Raw genomic sequence first — 13,735 nt, 5'->3', positions numbered from 1 at the left:
CGCGGGGAGGGCGGCCGGGGGTCCCTGTGCCCACCGGGCATTCTGGTGTGGGCTGAGCATCCCAAATACCCCGGCCCCGACTCCAGCACGGGCCACGAAGAGATGCTTTGAAGCGGCCGGGATGTTAATGCGGTGCCACCTCTTTGAAAAGGATCCTGGCTCTTCCAGCTGGGTTTCTTAGATTTCACCGGAAAAATTCCAGGTTTTCAGAGGGAGGGCCAGGTTTTCACCTGCGGGCTCCCATTTCAGTGCCTGCTCCGTGCCGTGGGCTGGGTTCTCACCGAGAATGCAAAGGCTCCATGCAAATGCAGCTCCCCAATGCCAGCACAGCCGTGCCAGCACATCCCCGACAGTGATCCCACACCTCTGGCAGCGCTGGCAGATCCCAGCGCCAGCTGTTCCACACAATTCCCTTGAACAACCTCCCAATGGGCACTGTGAACCCCCCACCCTGCTCTTTGTGGGGCTGTCAGCTGTGCACACCCAAACAGACGCACAGAATTGGCTTTGAAACTGTTTGGGAAGGGGTTTGCTGCTCTTTATGTGCCTGCTGCTCTTCCTCTGCTGCTCGGGACCCCAGGGAGAGCAGCAGAGTGTTCCAAATGGAACAGGGTGCCCAGAGCACCCCTGGATCCCTGGAGGTGTCCCAGGCCAGGTTGGATCGGGCTTGGAGCACCCTAGGATGGTGGAAGGTGTCCCTGGGGGTGGCACTGGATGGGCTTTAAGGTCCCTTCTAACCCAAACCATTCTGTCATTCTGCTGGGCTGGTAAGGAAAGGACTCACTGGCCAATTCTCTGGAATTCACTAAAGAAGCTTGTCTGGAAAACAATAAACCTTTTGGAAAAAATTGAAACCTGAATATGTTGTTGTGACTGTCCCTCACTGAGGCTGTGTTTGTAAGGATGAAGTATCACTGGCAAACCCAACAAGAGCTGCCCCACACCAGCACTTGAAAAACTGACTATTCCGCATTTCAAAGCAGCTTTTAAGCCTCTGGCTTGGTAAAGTGAAGAAACTTTTCCACTGCCCTGTCCACCTTTGCCCGATTCTTTGCTCCTTCCGTTGGTGCCCAGCCCCTCCCGCGGGGCTGTGCCAAGCCTCCCCTTCCGAGGCTGAGGTCGAGGGGTTACAGATTTGTGCCAAGGCCTCCCCTTCCGAGGATGAGGTCGAGGGGTTACAGATTTGTGCCAAGCCTCCCCTTCCGTGCCTGAGGTCGAGGGGTTACAGATTTACAGCTGCCCAGACTTGCTCCAGCCCGGGCAGGAATTCACTTGGCATAAACGAGGCCTTTGGATTATTTATCTCAGCCTTTCAGTGAAACAGGAACATGCCCTGATTTTAACAATCGTGCTTCCTGCGCTGGGGGAAGGTGTGGCCGATGGCATTTAAAGGCATTTAAACCGAAACCCGAGCCAAGGCTTCCCCGGCAGGAAGCTGGAAGTGCGGGCAGGACCACGAGGGTTTCCTTCAGCACTCAAAACACCAAAGGTCTCCCTCAGGTCATTTTATCACCCCCAGCAGCAATGATGATGTGCACAGGGTGACATTTGGGGAGTGTCAGACTCCATTTGTTGTTGCTATTAAGGCCATCGCAGCGTGACGGCAGAAAATTGCACGGGAGACGCTGGAGAAGGGAGGATGAACCTTCAGGTACAGCCTGGCACAGAAGCAGGAGCAAGCCCAAACTTCCTCTGGAAGCTGAGGAATCGGTCCCTGATCCTTTCGTGGTGCTGAGGGAACTGTCAAGGACAGCCTGGAGGGTCAAACCCCTCCCTCCTCAAAAAATGGTATTTTCCCCAAATATCCAGTCCAAACTATCCCAGCTGCAAGTCCTGAAGTCTGGTTAGAATGTTCAGCACTATCAAAACTCTTAATTTTATTAATCAGCACTGTAAGCACTCAGGGCCCAGCTGTGATCAGCCATGGGGTCATTCTCAGTTTTGGAAGATCCCTACCCTGCCATTCCGACTGTGACACTGATCTCCCCTGTCTCACACCTCAGCCATGGATTATTCCCATTTTCCAAGCCTCCTTTCTAGCCCAGGACTTTGCATCCTCATAGGCAGTTCTTATAAAACCAAAGCTCTGCCTCCTACTTTTAAAGTCTGGAAGGAAAAGAAAAAAAGCTAAAAAAAAAACCCAACCCAAACCAGTTTCCACACATGGAAATGGGCTCCAGTTAAACCAGAAAAGCAGCCTAGATTTTTATAGTGGAATGTCGAAGATGCTCGAACCAGAAAATGCCAAATCCTGCCCAAAAGTGTCAGAAAATTACTTTATGTTTTTAGGCCTCATCACTCAGTTCTGAGGGCTGAAGTTTTCCATTGCCCCAAGATTTCTCACAGTTCATTTCTCACAGCTCTGAGCTCTTCTTGGGAGCCTGAGTGCCACCAGCAAGTACCCGGAGTCAGGCAAAGACAGAAACATACCAGGGCTGGTGATTTTCAAAGGAAAGCAAACCATGAAATAAACGCTGCATTTCCCCTGAAAGCAACCAGAAAAGAATCATTTGGGATGAATCAAAGTCGGTTTCACCTTCCTGACACACCACAGGCCTGACAAAAACGGTGTGAGCCGACAGCACCAGTGAACTGCCCTGCTTCTGAGGCTCCCAGCTTTCATCTGGTGTTTCATCTCGCTGTGTCACTTCTGGAGCTCCCTGGATCTCGAGGCGGGCTCTGCCTGCCTGCACAGCCTGGTGCAAACCACCAGGGAGAAGTGGGAACACGGAAAATCCGCGCTGGCCCGGTGTGCTGGGGCTCCTGAGAGAGCGGGGGTGACTGGAAGCAGCAGAGGCAGCTCCAGCCGCAGCAAAGCCCGGCCTGCTTGGGGGGATGACTCATTTCAGGAGCCTGTGCTCGCTCCCAGTCATTAAGGAAGGAGTTAATCCCTGCAGCTTTGGCCACAAAGTGGATGTGTAAGGCCTGGAGTCCCATGGGCTCGATTGCATAAGAAACCATGTATTGTGGCATTTAGTTGATCATGCACTACTTCTTCTGGTCACATGGAGGCTTGATTTCCCCTTGCATCAGCTACTACAGACTTTTTACATTTCTCATACCGGTGTCTGTTCAGTTCAGCAGGGTCATCCCCCTCACCCCACAGCAGAGCCCCTGCTGCTCACCCCGCCCTGACCCACGGGATCTCACCCCATTTTTTGTAGGATCCTATCAGAGGAACCGGGCGCTTGTAATTTTTCTCATTTGTGCCTGTGCGTAACAGGTGTCATTTTCAGTGTAGTACAGACAAATCCCAAAATAGCTCAGGCTCTTCAGACGCTGTGAGGAGAAAAAAACCCCGTGGTTACTTCAGCTTTGGTTGTAGTGAAAAACCCAACGCTCGCAGCCGGCTCTGAAGTCAGAATTAAAATGGCAGACGGAGGAGTGGAGCAGGGATCTCTCTGCATTCCGTGTTTCCTGACGGACTGCTCCTCGCTGCTCCGTGTGTGCACATCAACTCCCTCTCAGTGCTGCCTCTCCATCAGCTTCCCTGATTCCCAGGAGCTGCACCTACCACGGATCCTCCTCCACACTTCCCGGTGCTGGCAGAGCTCTGCCTCCCCTGCCAGGTGCTGGGGCTGGCCGGAGGCTCTGGAGTCACTGCAGGGATCTGGGGGGCAGAGGCGAGGAGAGAGCGAGCAGCTGCAAAAGGCTCCTTGCCTGGGGATGATGCCTGCTGTGCTGAAATGCAGAGCTGCCTGTGGACTGTCTTTGCCGGGGATTATTGGATTCTGGTGACTCCAGGAGCGCAGTTATTAGTTCCCCTGCCTACGCCGAGCGTTTTGAATCTGTGTGTGTGATAACACTTATTAATGCTGCTCAGATTAAGAAGATCCTGTGGCTTTCCAGCACTTCCAGCACCTTATCTCACGCCATGCATCTGCCCAGCAGCTAAAGCACGCTCAGATCAGTGTCTTGTGGCCAGCAGAGCAGGGGCTTGTGGGGCCAGCAGTAGCCTCGTGCCCACAAGTCCTGCATCTGATCACAGCAGCAGCTCCTCCTAAGCTGCCTTGTGCTTCAGGGGATCTGTCTGCTCAGGATTTGCAGGACATGGGCCTAAAATATTTCATTTCAGGAAGTCAAGCAGTGGTTCCTGACACCAAAACAGTTAATCAGAAAGCACCAACTCTCCACTGCAACGTGTGTGTGCGCGCACGTGTTTTTGTTTTTTAGAGCCAGCAAGATTTGCTTTGGTTTTTTTAAAGCAGAAAACACCAAAAAAGTTGGCTGTGGTTTCAGCTGCTATCGCTCGAGATTTGTACTGCTGACTACCAATCCTAAAAGAGTTAACCTGTATGCAAGTATGACTCAGAAGCAGAGAAGGAGATGCGAGGCTGAGAGCCGGGGAGGAAGCGCAGGAACAGAGGTGAGGAACAGAATAATTGCCAAAAAAAGGTGCAGAGTCCAGGAGCGACACTCCCTCCGGTCTGCCTGGCCCTGGCACCGCTGGCACGGGCTCCCTGGAAAGCTGCAGTTCCGCTCTTATAACACAAGGAGCAGGCTGGAGAATTTAGAGCTGCGTCACAGAGCTCAGCGAGAGAGTGAGAGAGCAAGCTCCGTCGATAGGTCTACCAGCAACAGCCCTGCTGCAGCAAGAGGGGAGAGAGGCAGCAAGAGAGGCAGAGAGGGCTCCAGGAAGAGAAGTGCCACCAACACCACGGAGTGGGCTCCTGCCACCATCCACTGCCATTTGCACCTCGTACTGGGGCTCGCTTGGCGTAGGAGGCTTCGCCCATTGACGATGCTGGAGACCCTGCGCGCTTAATCCCACGGGGAGGGAGAGTGGGCAGACACCGAAAGGGTTAACGGGAAGGAAATTTCTGGAACCTTCTCTTCTGCGGCGCTCCAGAGCGAGCGGAGGGCTGAGGACTGCGCAGATGGTGCACGGGCACGGCTCCTCGGTCCAGTTCGTCTCCCTCACGTACGTACCCTTTGATCAGGATGGGGCTGGAGCTGCAGCTACGTATTTGGATTATTTGCAGGGCGTCCCTTTCCCCCGGCGTCCCTGAGTTCGGATCCCAAAGTGCCTTTATTATTATTTTGGCTGGGTAGGATTGCTCTGTTCTGCGTCAGAGCTGTTTTCTCAATGGAGCGACGGCACAGGTTGTACTAATGTCACTCCTGCCGGCATTACTGTACTGCAGAGGAGGGTAGTAGTCGTGGGGGAGAGATGACAACTTTGCAAAGACTGCTGTTTTCCTGGTTTGGCTGGGCTTTCTATCCCCCCCCGTGTCCCTGGAGGCTGGCATGTCGGCACGGGGCTGGCGCAGGGGTTAACAGGCGCCCTGCGATTCGGAGCTCGGAGGTTTGTCACTGCGTAGTTCGCAAAGTGGCAAACGGTGACGCAGTGATCATTGCAGGGCACGTCGTCCAGTTTTTAAAAGCACTGGGGACAGGTAGACGGGTGCCTTCCAGACGCTTCCACACCAGCTGAAAGGGGTTAAAGATGAGTCGAGCCGGGAAGCCAGCATTTAGGGATTAAATGTCATCATTTTGGCGTTGGAAAGTTGTTTACCTTGCTCTCTCGGTGTCTCCATGCTGGCAGGCGGCCAGCTCACATGTGATAGTCTTCCCTGGACTGCTGCATCATTAACGAGAGCCAGCGCCGGCTCCCATTGGCCGCGGAGGGCGCAGCGCCGGGGCCGCGCCGCCATTGGGCGCGCCGGGGACGGCAGGTGGAGCGCCCGAGCCCATTGGCCGTGCGCGGGTGTCAGCGGAGCGGGCACGGAGCGGGGCCGCCGTGCCCTCTGACACTGCCCGCTGCCGACACTGCCTGCTGCCCGCTCCTATTCCCTGCCTGCTCCCTGCCCTGCTCCCTATTCCCCGCCCGCGGGTGTCAGCGGAGCGGGCACGGAGCGGGGCCGCCGTGCCCTCTGACACTGCCCGCTGCCGACACTGCCTGCTGCCCGCTCCTATTCCCTGCCTGCTCACTGCCCTGCTCCCTATTCCCCGCCCGCGGGTGTCAGCGGAGCGGGCACGGAGCGGGGCCGCCGTGCCCTCTGACACTGCCCGCTGCCGACACTGTCTGCTGCTGACACTGCCTGCTGCCCGCTCCTATTCCCTGCCTGCTCCCTGCCCTGCTCCCTATTCCCTGCCTGCTCCCTATTCCCCACCCGCGGGTGTCAGCGGAGCAGGCAGCGAGTGGGGCTGCCTCTGCCCTGTGCTCACTGACACTGCTTGCTGCCCACCACCTGCTCCCTAATCCCTGCCTGCTCCCTGCCCTGCTCTCTATTCCCTGCCCACGGGTGTTCAGTGGAGCGGCTGTGAAGCAGGGCTACCTGTGCCCTCTGACACTGCCCGCTCTCACTGCCCGCTACCCACTGCCCACTCCCTATTCCCTGCCTGCTCCCTATTCCCTGCTCGCTGGTGTCAGCAGAGCGGGCAAGCAAGCGGGGCTGCCTCTGCCCTCTGCCCGCTTCTATTCCCTGCCCGCGGGTGTCAGCAGAGTGGCATGCAACCAGGGCTGTCGTCTGCCCACTACCGATTCCCTGCCTGCTCACTGCCTGCTCATGTCAGAGGAGCAGCCCTGAGAGCACTGGGCTCCTGCCCCCTGCTCACTGCCTAACGCCTGGCTCCCTGTTCCCTGCCTGCTCCCTGCCCACGGCTATCAGCGGAGCGGCCATGTCAGCGCTGGGCTGCCTCTGCATCCTGCACACTGATCCCAGCGCTCCGAGTACCAGCAGCTGCTCCTGTCCTATTCCCTGCCTGCTCGTTGTCTGTTCCCCTGCTCCCTGCCCATTCCTTGGCATGCTCCATGGCTGTTCCCTGCCTGCTGCTCCCTGCCCAATTGCTGCCCATTCCCTCCCTGCTCCCATCTCCCTTCCCACTCCTGCCCCCTGCCCACTCCCTGCCCGCTCTCGCTCCATGCTCACCTCGGGTCCCGGATGCCAGGCGTCCCTCGGGCAGCAGACAGGACAGGGGCTGGTCACTGCTGGCTGTGCTGGGTGCAGTCCTTCACCCATGGGTGATCCCAGGAGGTCTCCTTTCACCATCCAGTCATGATGATGACGTGTCAGAGCTGCAGCCCACGGTGCAGGGGAAAGTACTGGGGTTCAGGGCTTTTCTCCTTGCTTCCTTCTCCTTTCTGAGGTGCTGGAGTGTTGGCAGCACTGTGAACTGCTTGGGGCAGGGATTGCACCTGGAAATTATGTTGTGGGAATAGTTAAAGAAATGAAAATGACTCTTACCGAAACTCAGTTTTTGTTTGCACAAGTGTGAGTGTGCCACAGGCTCGGTAACATAACAGAGAGATGGAGACAGCCCTCAGTGATGGGTCCGTAAAGGTTTGCAAAGGAGTAACAGCGTTAGAAAGCAAGGACGGAAGGACTGGGAACTGGTTAAGGATGAATGGGAGACTGAGGGCAGAGAGCAGCTCCAGAGAGAGGATAAGGAAGTGAAGGGGAGAACACTTTTCCCTCTTAACCGTTTACTATACTATTTTTTCACCTCTCTTCTTAAAGCGCCCAGCAATGAAGATGGCAGCTCTGCCTGGAAGTGCTGAGGACACAGCCAGCCTTGAGCTTGGTCCTTCTGGCCGAGGAAGTCTCCCGATTATGCAGTGGAGTGGTAACTTTGCTTTCTCATACAACAGGGGCCATTATTCCATAGCCTTTCATCATTCTGAGGCTTACCCAAGTTTCAGGATGTGCTAGCAGGAGTGTTTAATCTCTGTTACTCACTGGCTGACATCTCCAGCGCCAGGGTTGGTTGTTTAGCAACAACCGCTGGGCTCAGCACTGCATGGCAGCCGTCCCCATTGCCTGGGCTGCAGCCTGGCCTCTGCAGGGTGCTCTGGGAGACAGGGAGAGAGGGCAGGGTTGGATTTACACCCTGGAAGGAATTTTGGAGGTTTGGTCGTGCAGGCCGCAGGCGCTGCGGATTTTTCGCGACGCCGTCCTTTGCGCAGGGCCGCCATTTCCAACGGCAGTGCGGCGCAGGGACGGGGAGGGAAGAACCGACAGACTGTACGTGCCACTCCCCACTTTCTTTCCCTCTTCCCCATCTCCATCTTTCCTCCTTTCCTGCCAGATTCCATAGGGAATTTCAGCCTCTTACTGCAGTCATCACAACCCCCCCTGACTCACTGAGCCTTCGCTGGCTGTAGCTGGCTCCCTCGGAGCATCCTTGCCTCCCGCAGCGCCAGATCCGCAGAGCAGGGGAACAACAGGAACAGCAGCGACAACGGTGGTCCCTGCAGACAGACAGACAGGCAGAAATACACACACACAGAGGAGACCAGTCCCAGGCAGCTGTAGAGGTGTTCTGTACAGCCAGGAGCTGGACTAAGGCATGATACTGGGTTGTGCGGATGATAGGTGGGTTGAGTCTGTTTTCTCGAATGTTGGTTGCATGGACAGCTCTTTGTGGTTTTCCCCATTATGGTTTTGGGGTGGAGAAGCCCTGACTTTGTAAAGCTGGTGCTGTTGTTTCATGGCTTTCAAGGAGGTGCCACTGGCTGTTGAGTGTCTTCAGCACAAGGATGTATTTGGTTTAATTCTTTTTGCCATCATGTTTTGGCCACAGCGATGGTTTAACTGTGCCTAAATGCAGGGAGGGTAAGGAGACGGATATAAGAGGAGTTATTTCAATGTTAAACTCCAGCTGTAAATCTCATTACTCAGGAATTGAGGTTACTGTCAGCAGGTAAATCTGTGGGACTGGCAGGAAACAAGGCTAAGAAGGGGACATGGCATATTTCTGTAGGACAGCAGTGATTATGTGCACAGGGGTGGCACTGTCACCGTGAGCTGTACCTGGGTAACTGTTCCGCGATCGTTTTCCGCACAGTGCCGCAAAAGGACTGGGGAAAGCTGTGATTTCTCCCTCCCTCTGACACTTGTGTGTGTGACACTGCATGAGCTGATTCATGTTCCTGTATCTGGGTTTCCCTGCTCTGGGGAGTGGGGTTTGCTCTGCCTCGGCCTTGGTGCAGCATCGTGACGCAGCGTTCCGTACCACGCCGACAAAACACACGCAGTTTTCTCGGGCGTTCTGACCGCTCGGGGACCGCGGGATTCGGGCAAGGAAGGGCAGGATTTCACATGCCCATGGTATAAATTTAAAAGCATTACCTCTTCTTGTCTGCTAGTGAAGGAAGGCTCTGTGAGGGACGAGACAGCCATGATCTCCTCTGCTCTTGTTTTGCCGATGGTCATGTTACATCTGTGACGCAGACGAATTTTGCTGTTGGTTCCTGTCGGTGCTTTAGGGAGTGGAGCTGATGGGGGCACAAGCTTGAATATGATTAGAAATATTCATTTCATACTGATGTTAGAGTTGAAACCATACCTGAAGGGTCAGGGGTATCAGGCCCACCTAGTGACCCCCCAAATGGTGAAGGAATTCAGATGAGCCCCAGCACCCCTGGCCATTTTGCTGCTCACAGAGCAGGCTCGGAGCCTGCAGCTCTGCTGCTGCTGCTGTTCATTTCCATGTTATACAAATACAGCATTGGGCTCTGTGTCAGGAGCTTTCTGACGCTGTGAGAAGCTTAGAGGCTACAAGCAAATGTTTTTCTTTTCTTATTTGGGAACATTCATTAAAACGTCTAAATGCCAAGTGTTCTACCCTCTCTCCTCTGACAAATCTCTCCCAGACCCATCCAGAAAATTCAGTGCTGCTGCGTAGGATTTTTTAAACTTTATCATGGTGTTTTCTTACAGTTTAATATGGGTATGGCTGGGGGGGAGAGTAAGATTTAATTTGGTTAAATATCTGTAATGCTGATGTTAATGGACAAGGATGTAGGCAAGAGATAAGAGTTGTCCATATCCCCTTTATCTCTGTATTAAGACAGTCCCAAGCCCAGGCTGTGAGGAAAAAAGGGAATACTCTATCCCATTCCCACTCACCCAAACAATTTCGGTGCAAAGGCAGCAGGAGACAAGGCCAAGCTGGAATGTCACAAAATGGTTCCACCAGCACTCAGAGATACCAGTGCCGTTTATCCTGGCACGGCTCCGAGAGCGGCACCGTGAGCCGCCTGCTGCAAGGTCATTCCCCTGACTCATGGTCAGCAACCAGTTGGTTCAGGAACTCCCAATCTACTCCTCCTGCAACTGTGCCCATGCCTGAACCTGGAGGGGAGGCTTGAGAATTAACACTACTGCAGCAGTGGGGGCACTGAGCCCAAAACTCTAGCTCAAAAGAAATCCCATGTCTCTGAGACTTTAAAATCCATATCTGTAATTTGTTTCTTTGCTACCTCCAAAAACTTTCCACTAGTTCCCTCATCAATTTTTCCCCCAAGACTTCCTCTGGACTGCTGGGAACCAGGAGTGACGTGTATTTAAGGGCTCACACTCTGTTCTAGGAAGAAAAACTCTGTGTGCATTTGCATTTCTGTGGCTATCAGGTGGGCTCTGCAGGCTCCCCAGAGCCTTTCAAGCCAGGGGTGTCCCTCAGTTGCTTTCAGTTTCAGGTACCTAGCTCAGGAGCTGTCTTGTCCCCTCCCAGGTTTCCCCATTTTTCCCTGGTGTTCCTATTTGCCCATCTCACTCCTATTTTCAGCTGTCTCAGGACAACACCAGCCATGGATATGCTCAGGGCTGTCTCAGCCTCCCAGCAGCAGAGCAGTGGTTAATGCCTGTGAGCAAAAGAACTTATTTAGTGCCCAAAGTTCAACTTGGGGGCACGTTCTGTGCACAGAGAGGGACAGGGGAGCAGAGCCCTCCTGCTCCCAGAGCTGCCAGCCCACCTCCTGACCCTGCCCACGACGAGCCTTCGCCTTCCTCATCATCACTGCCTGGTTTCCTAAGGGACAGAACCTGGCTGCCAATCCCGATGCCAGTGACGGCTCCTCGCCTACAGGGAGGCAGATGTGATGGCTCGTCTGCTAAGAACTGAGCCAACACACTGTGATTCAGCCCTCCAGCTTTCCAAGGAAGAGCTATTTCTGAGTGAGCCTCATCTCTGCAGCTCCCCCCACAAACACTCACGGCGCTCAGGAGCCCAACAGCAGCCACTGGGTTTGCATTTGGATCTCCAGCCCAAATGCTTTTTAAACACTGACAGTGGCTCCTGGACACACAGTGACATTTCAGGGATGGAATGATGGAAACCCTGGGAACAGGATTCTCGTGTGCCTGGGGGAGTCAGCCAGGAGTGTTTGGTCAGTGCTTTTCTCCAGCTTGTACTTTTCTCCAGGTCCTTGTACTGCAGGCAGTGTTAAACTAAAGGCTTGTTTTCAGCTGTCTGGGTTAAAGGCAGGTTATACTTCAGTGAACAGCTGGCTGGGTTTGTTTCCTTATGCTCCTCCCTGGCACAGGACATTCTTTTGTCTCTAGAATGACACAAAAGAAAAATATGGCTTCTCTTGCCATTACCTGGAGGAGCTGGAGCGGTGGTGTTGGGGGAACACCGTGTTCCTGAACTGACTGTACAAATCACAACAATCATCTCCCTGTGAGAGCTTTCAAGCCCTGCAATCAGTACTTTACATTCCAAAGTGATGCTTAGGTACAGGAGTTAGGAATAGAAAATGGCCTTTCTGGTTGCAGCTGCTTAGGTGGATCATTTGTTTGAGTGGAGCGAGTTTTGCAATGCGCTGCTCACTCAGGCTGTGTAGGGCTAAATTAGATGAGCTTTCTTTCCTACTGCCCTTCCCTGACCTCAGCCATGCAAGTGCAGTGCTCTTCTCGAGTTTGCCCAGTTTCACCTCACTGCTCCCTGTGAATTCTGGAATTCTCCACAGGATCCAGGGGTTCAGCAGTTCCTGTGCCCTCCAAACAGGCTCAGGGTTTGCCCAGGAACTCTCCTGAGAGCAAAGCTGGAGGAGAACTGGATGACTCCAGGCAAGTCAAAGCAATTTCAGATGAGCAGGGGGATCACAAGATGGGGAGCTACAGCACTAATATCTAAGCACACCTCTAATAGTCACCATGCTAAAACAAGACACTGCAGAGTGCTCTGACAGATTCCCCTTAGCAGGAATTGAAATCAGTGACTCAAACCAAGCAGGCCTGACTGTCCCACTGCTCAGTTAAAAGGGACACAAAGCTGCACAGGCTTTTACCCCCATCCTGTCCCAGTGTTCAGCCTGCCTTGGGGTTTTGGGGGGTTTCAGACACAGAGTGTCTTTAACTCCATTTGTAAGGCTGCAAGAGTAGGACTGAAGGAATAGGCCACCTTCAATTCAGGATTGTAATGTGGAGCTTTTATTGTGGTCTAATAAAGGAAAGAAATATCTCCCTTGTGCTTTAAACTCGTGAAGGAAGTACCTGTTCTTGCTGCCCATACCAGCAGTGGCCTCTCCAGAGCCATCTCCTAGGCACAAATATCACTTTTCCTGAGCAGGGCAGCTCCTGATCTGCCTGCACTCAACCCAGGCCGTGCTCTGCCACACCAAGTGCTCCACACCGAGGACTGGCTCCCAGTGCGAGTCAGAGCACATTTGTCCACAGCTGACCCACGCAGCACCAGACCTGCACAACAAAGAGATGCAGTTACAGGCTCCCCACGCTGAGGAGGCTTTTTTTGAAACCTTAGAAGTTCACTCATTTCCATTCCCCTTACAGGTCAGCACTTGTGCTGTCACACCCCTTGTCCTGCACCTGGCCCTGGGCTGATTCATTCCTTCACTGGGAGGATGATGCATCAAGCTCAGATTCTCAGCATGTAAAACAGGGATTATTTTCTCCAGGGGAGACCAGAGCCTGATGAGCCACGAGTTTCACCCCATTATGTGAAAATGGAGGAGAAAATGTATGAGGCACACTGAGATCTGTTTTGCTTTCTGTAAAAGCCCCAGAACTGCCTTTCTATAGAAGGTGCAAGTTGTGAAAAATCAGGTCTGTGACATCCAGGCTTGCCTTGTTCCTGCAGACTGAAGGTCTCAGGATAGAGAGGAAGCTCCCTTTCACAGGGAAGGCAGGGATTCCCTTTTTGTCTTTGTTTCCTATGGAATGTATAAAGCAGTGTGAAGTCCATGAAAGGCTTTGAGTTGTTCCTCTGAAAGAAGCTACAGCACTGCCACTAAAACACCTGAAAAGGAGGGAAACCACAGAATAGTATTGTACTTTCCCTGCTACTATTTACTGCAAAGTCCAATCCTGTGATAAAGCCAAGCACAGGTGACAGTACTTGCTGCTCTCCACACAGCAGATGTCTGAGACCAGCACTGCTTCATTTCCTTCCCTGTGAGGGTGGGCAAGGGCTGGGATGGAATTCCCAGAGAATCTGTGGCTGCCCCACCCCTGGCAGTGTCCAAGGCCAGGTTGGAGCAGCCTGGGACAGTGGGAGGTGTCCCTGCCTGGGCAGGTGTGGCACTGGGTGAGCTTTAAGGTCCCTTCCAACCAAACCATGCTGTGCTCCTGTTCTCCCTGCCCACGTGCACGTTGCCAACAGGAGCTGTGGATCACAGCATCCTGAACTGCTCCTTTCTCCTGCCCAGACACACTGGGAGCCTTGGAAAGGAGAGCACAGACAGATCCCTTCCCAAATGTGCACCTGCACCTTGCCAAGAAGGGCTGACACCTTCTGGGGAGCCTGTGAAGGCAACAGGACAAACTCCAGGTAGCCTGGAGGAGAGGCAGCAGCATCTTAATTATGCTGAAGTGAAACCTGGTTTTATCAAAACTATAAATAATAAATGAGCCATTGGTCTGCATCTGCTGCATGATATTTCTGGAAAGGTTGGTCTCCTTTGGAGAGGGGAAGATGTGCAGAGGTGTTCAGTCCTTCTAAGTCTCATACTTGGACACAAGTTCCCACTTTCAGCAGCACAAAATTAAGTGAC

The 13,735-nt window shown here is 53.6% G+C and overlaps 1 protein-coding gene across 1 annotated transcript in view; it reads right to left on the bottom strand.

The window, feature by feature from the left end:
- Positions 1–1,172: 1,172 nt before the first annotated feature.
- CR1 (complement C3b/C4b receptor 1 (Knops blood group)) overlaps positions 1,173–13,735 on the bottom strand; it is a 64,199-nt gene continuing 51,636 nt past the window's right edge. Inside the window, exons 61-63 of the mRNA XM_058040035.1 lie at positions 8,085–12,422; positions 6,873–7,138; positions 1,173–5,430 (exon numbers count right to left, since the gene is read on the bottom strand). Of these exons, the coding sequence (XP_057896018.1) occupies positions 12,278–12,422 (145 nt within the window). The 3' untranslated portion in view covers positions 1,173–5,430; positions 6,873–7,138; positions 8,085–12,277. The remainder of the gene's footprint in view (positions 5,431–6,872; positions 7,139–8,084; positions 12,423–13,735) is intronic.

The sequence above is a fragment of the Melospiza georgiana genome, chromosome 23 (assembly GCF_028018845.1).
Source record: "Melospiza georgiana isolate bMelGeo1 chromosome 23, bMelGeo1.pri, whole genome shotgun sequence".
NCBI lineage: Eukaryota > Metazoa > Chordata > Aves > Passeriformes > Passerellidae > Melospiza > Melospiza georgiana.
The sequence above is the reverse complement of the archived record's forward strand: the minus strand, read 5'-3'. Positions and strand labels throughout refer to the sequence as shown.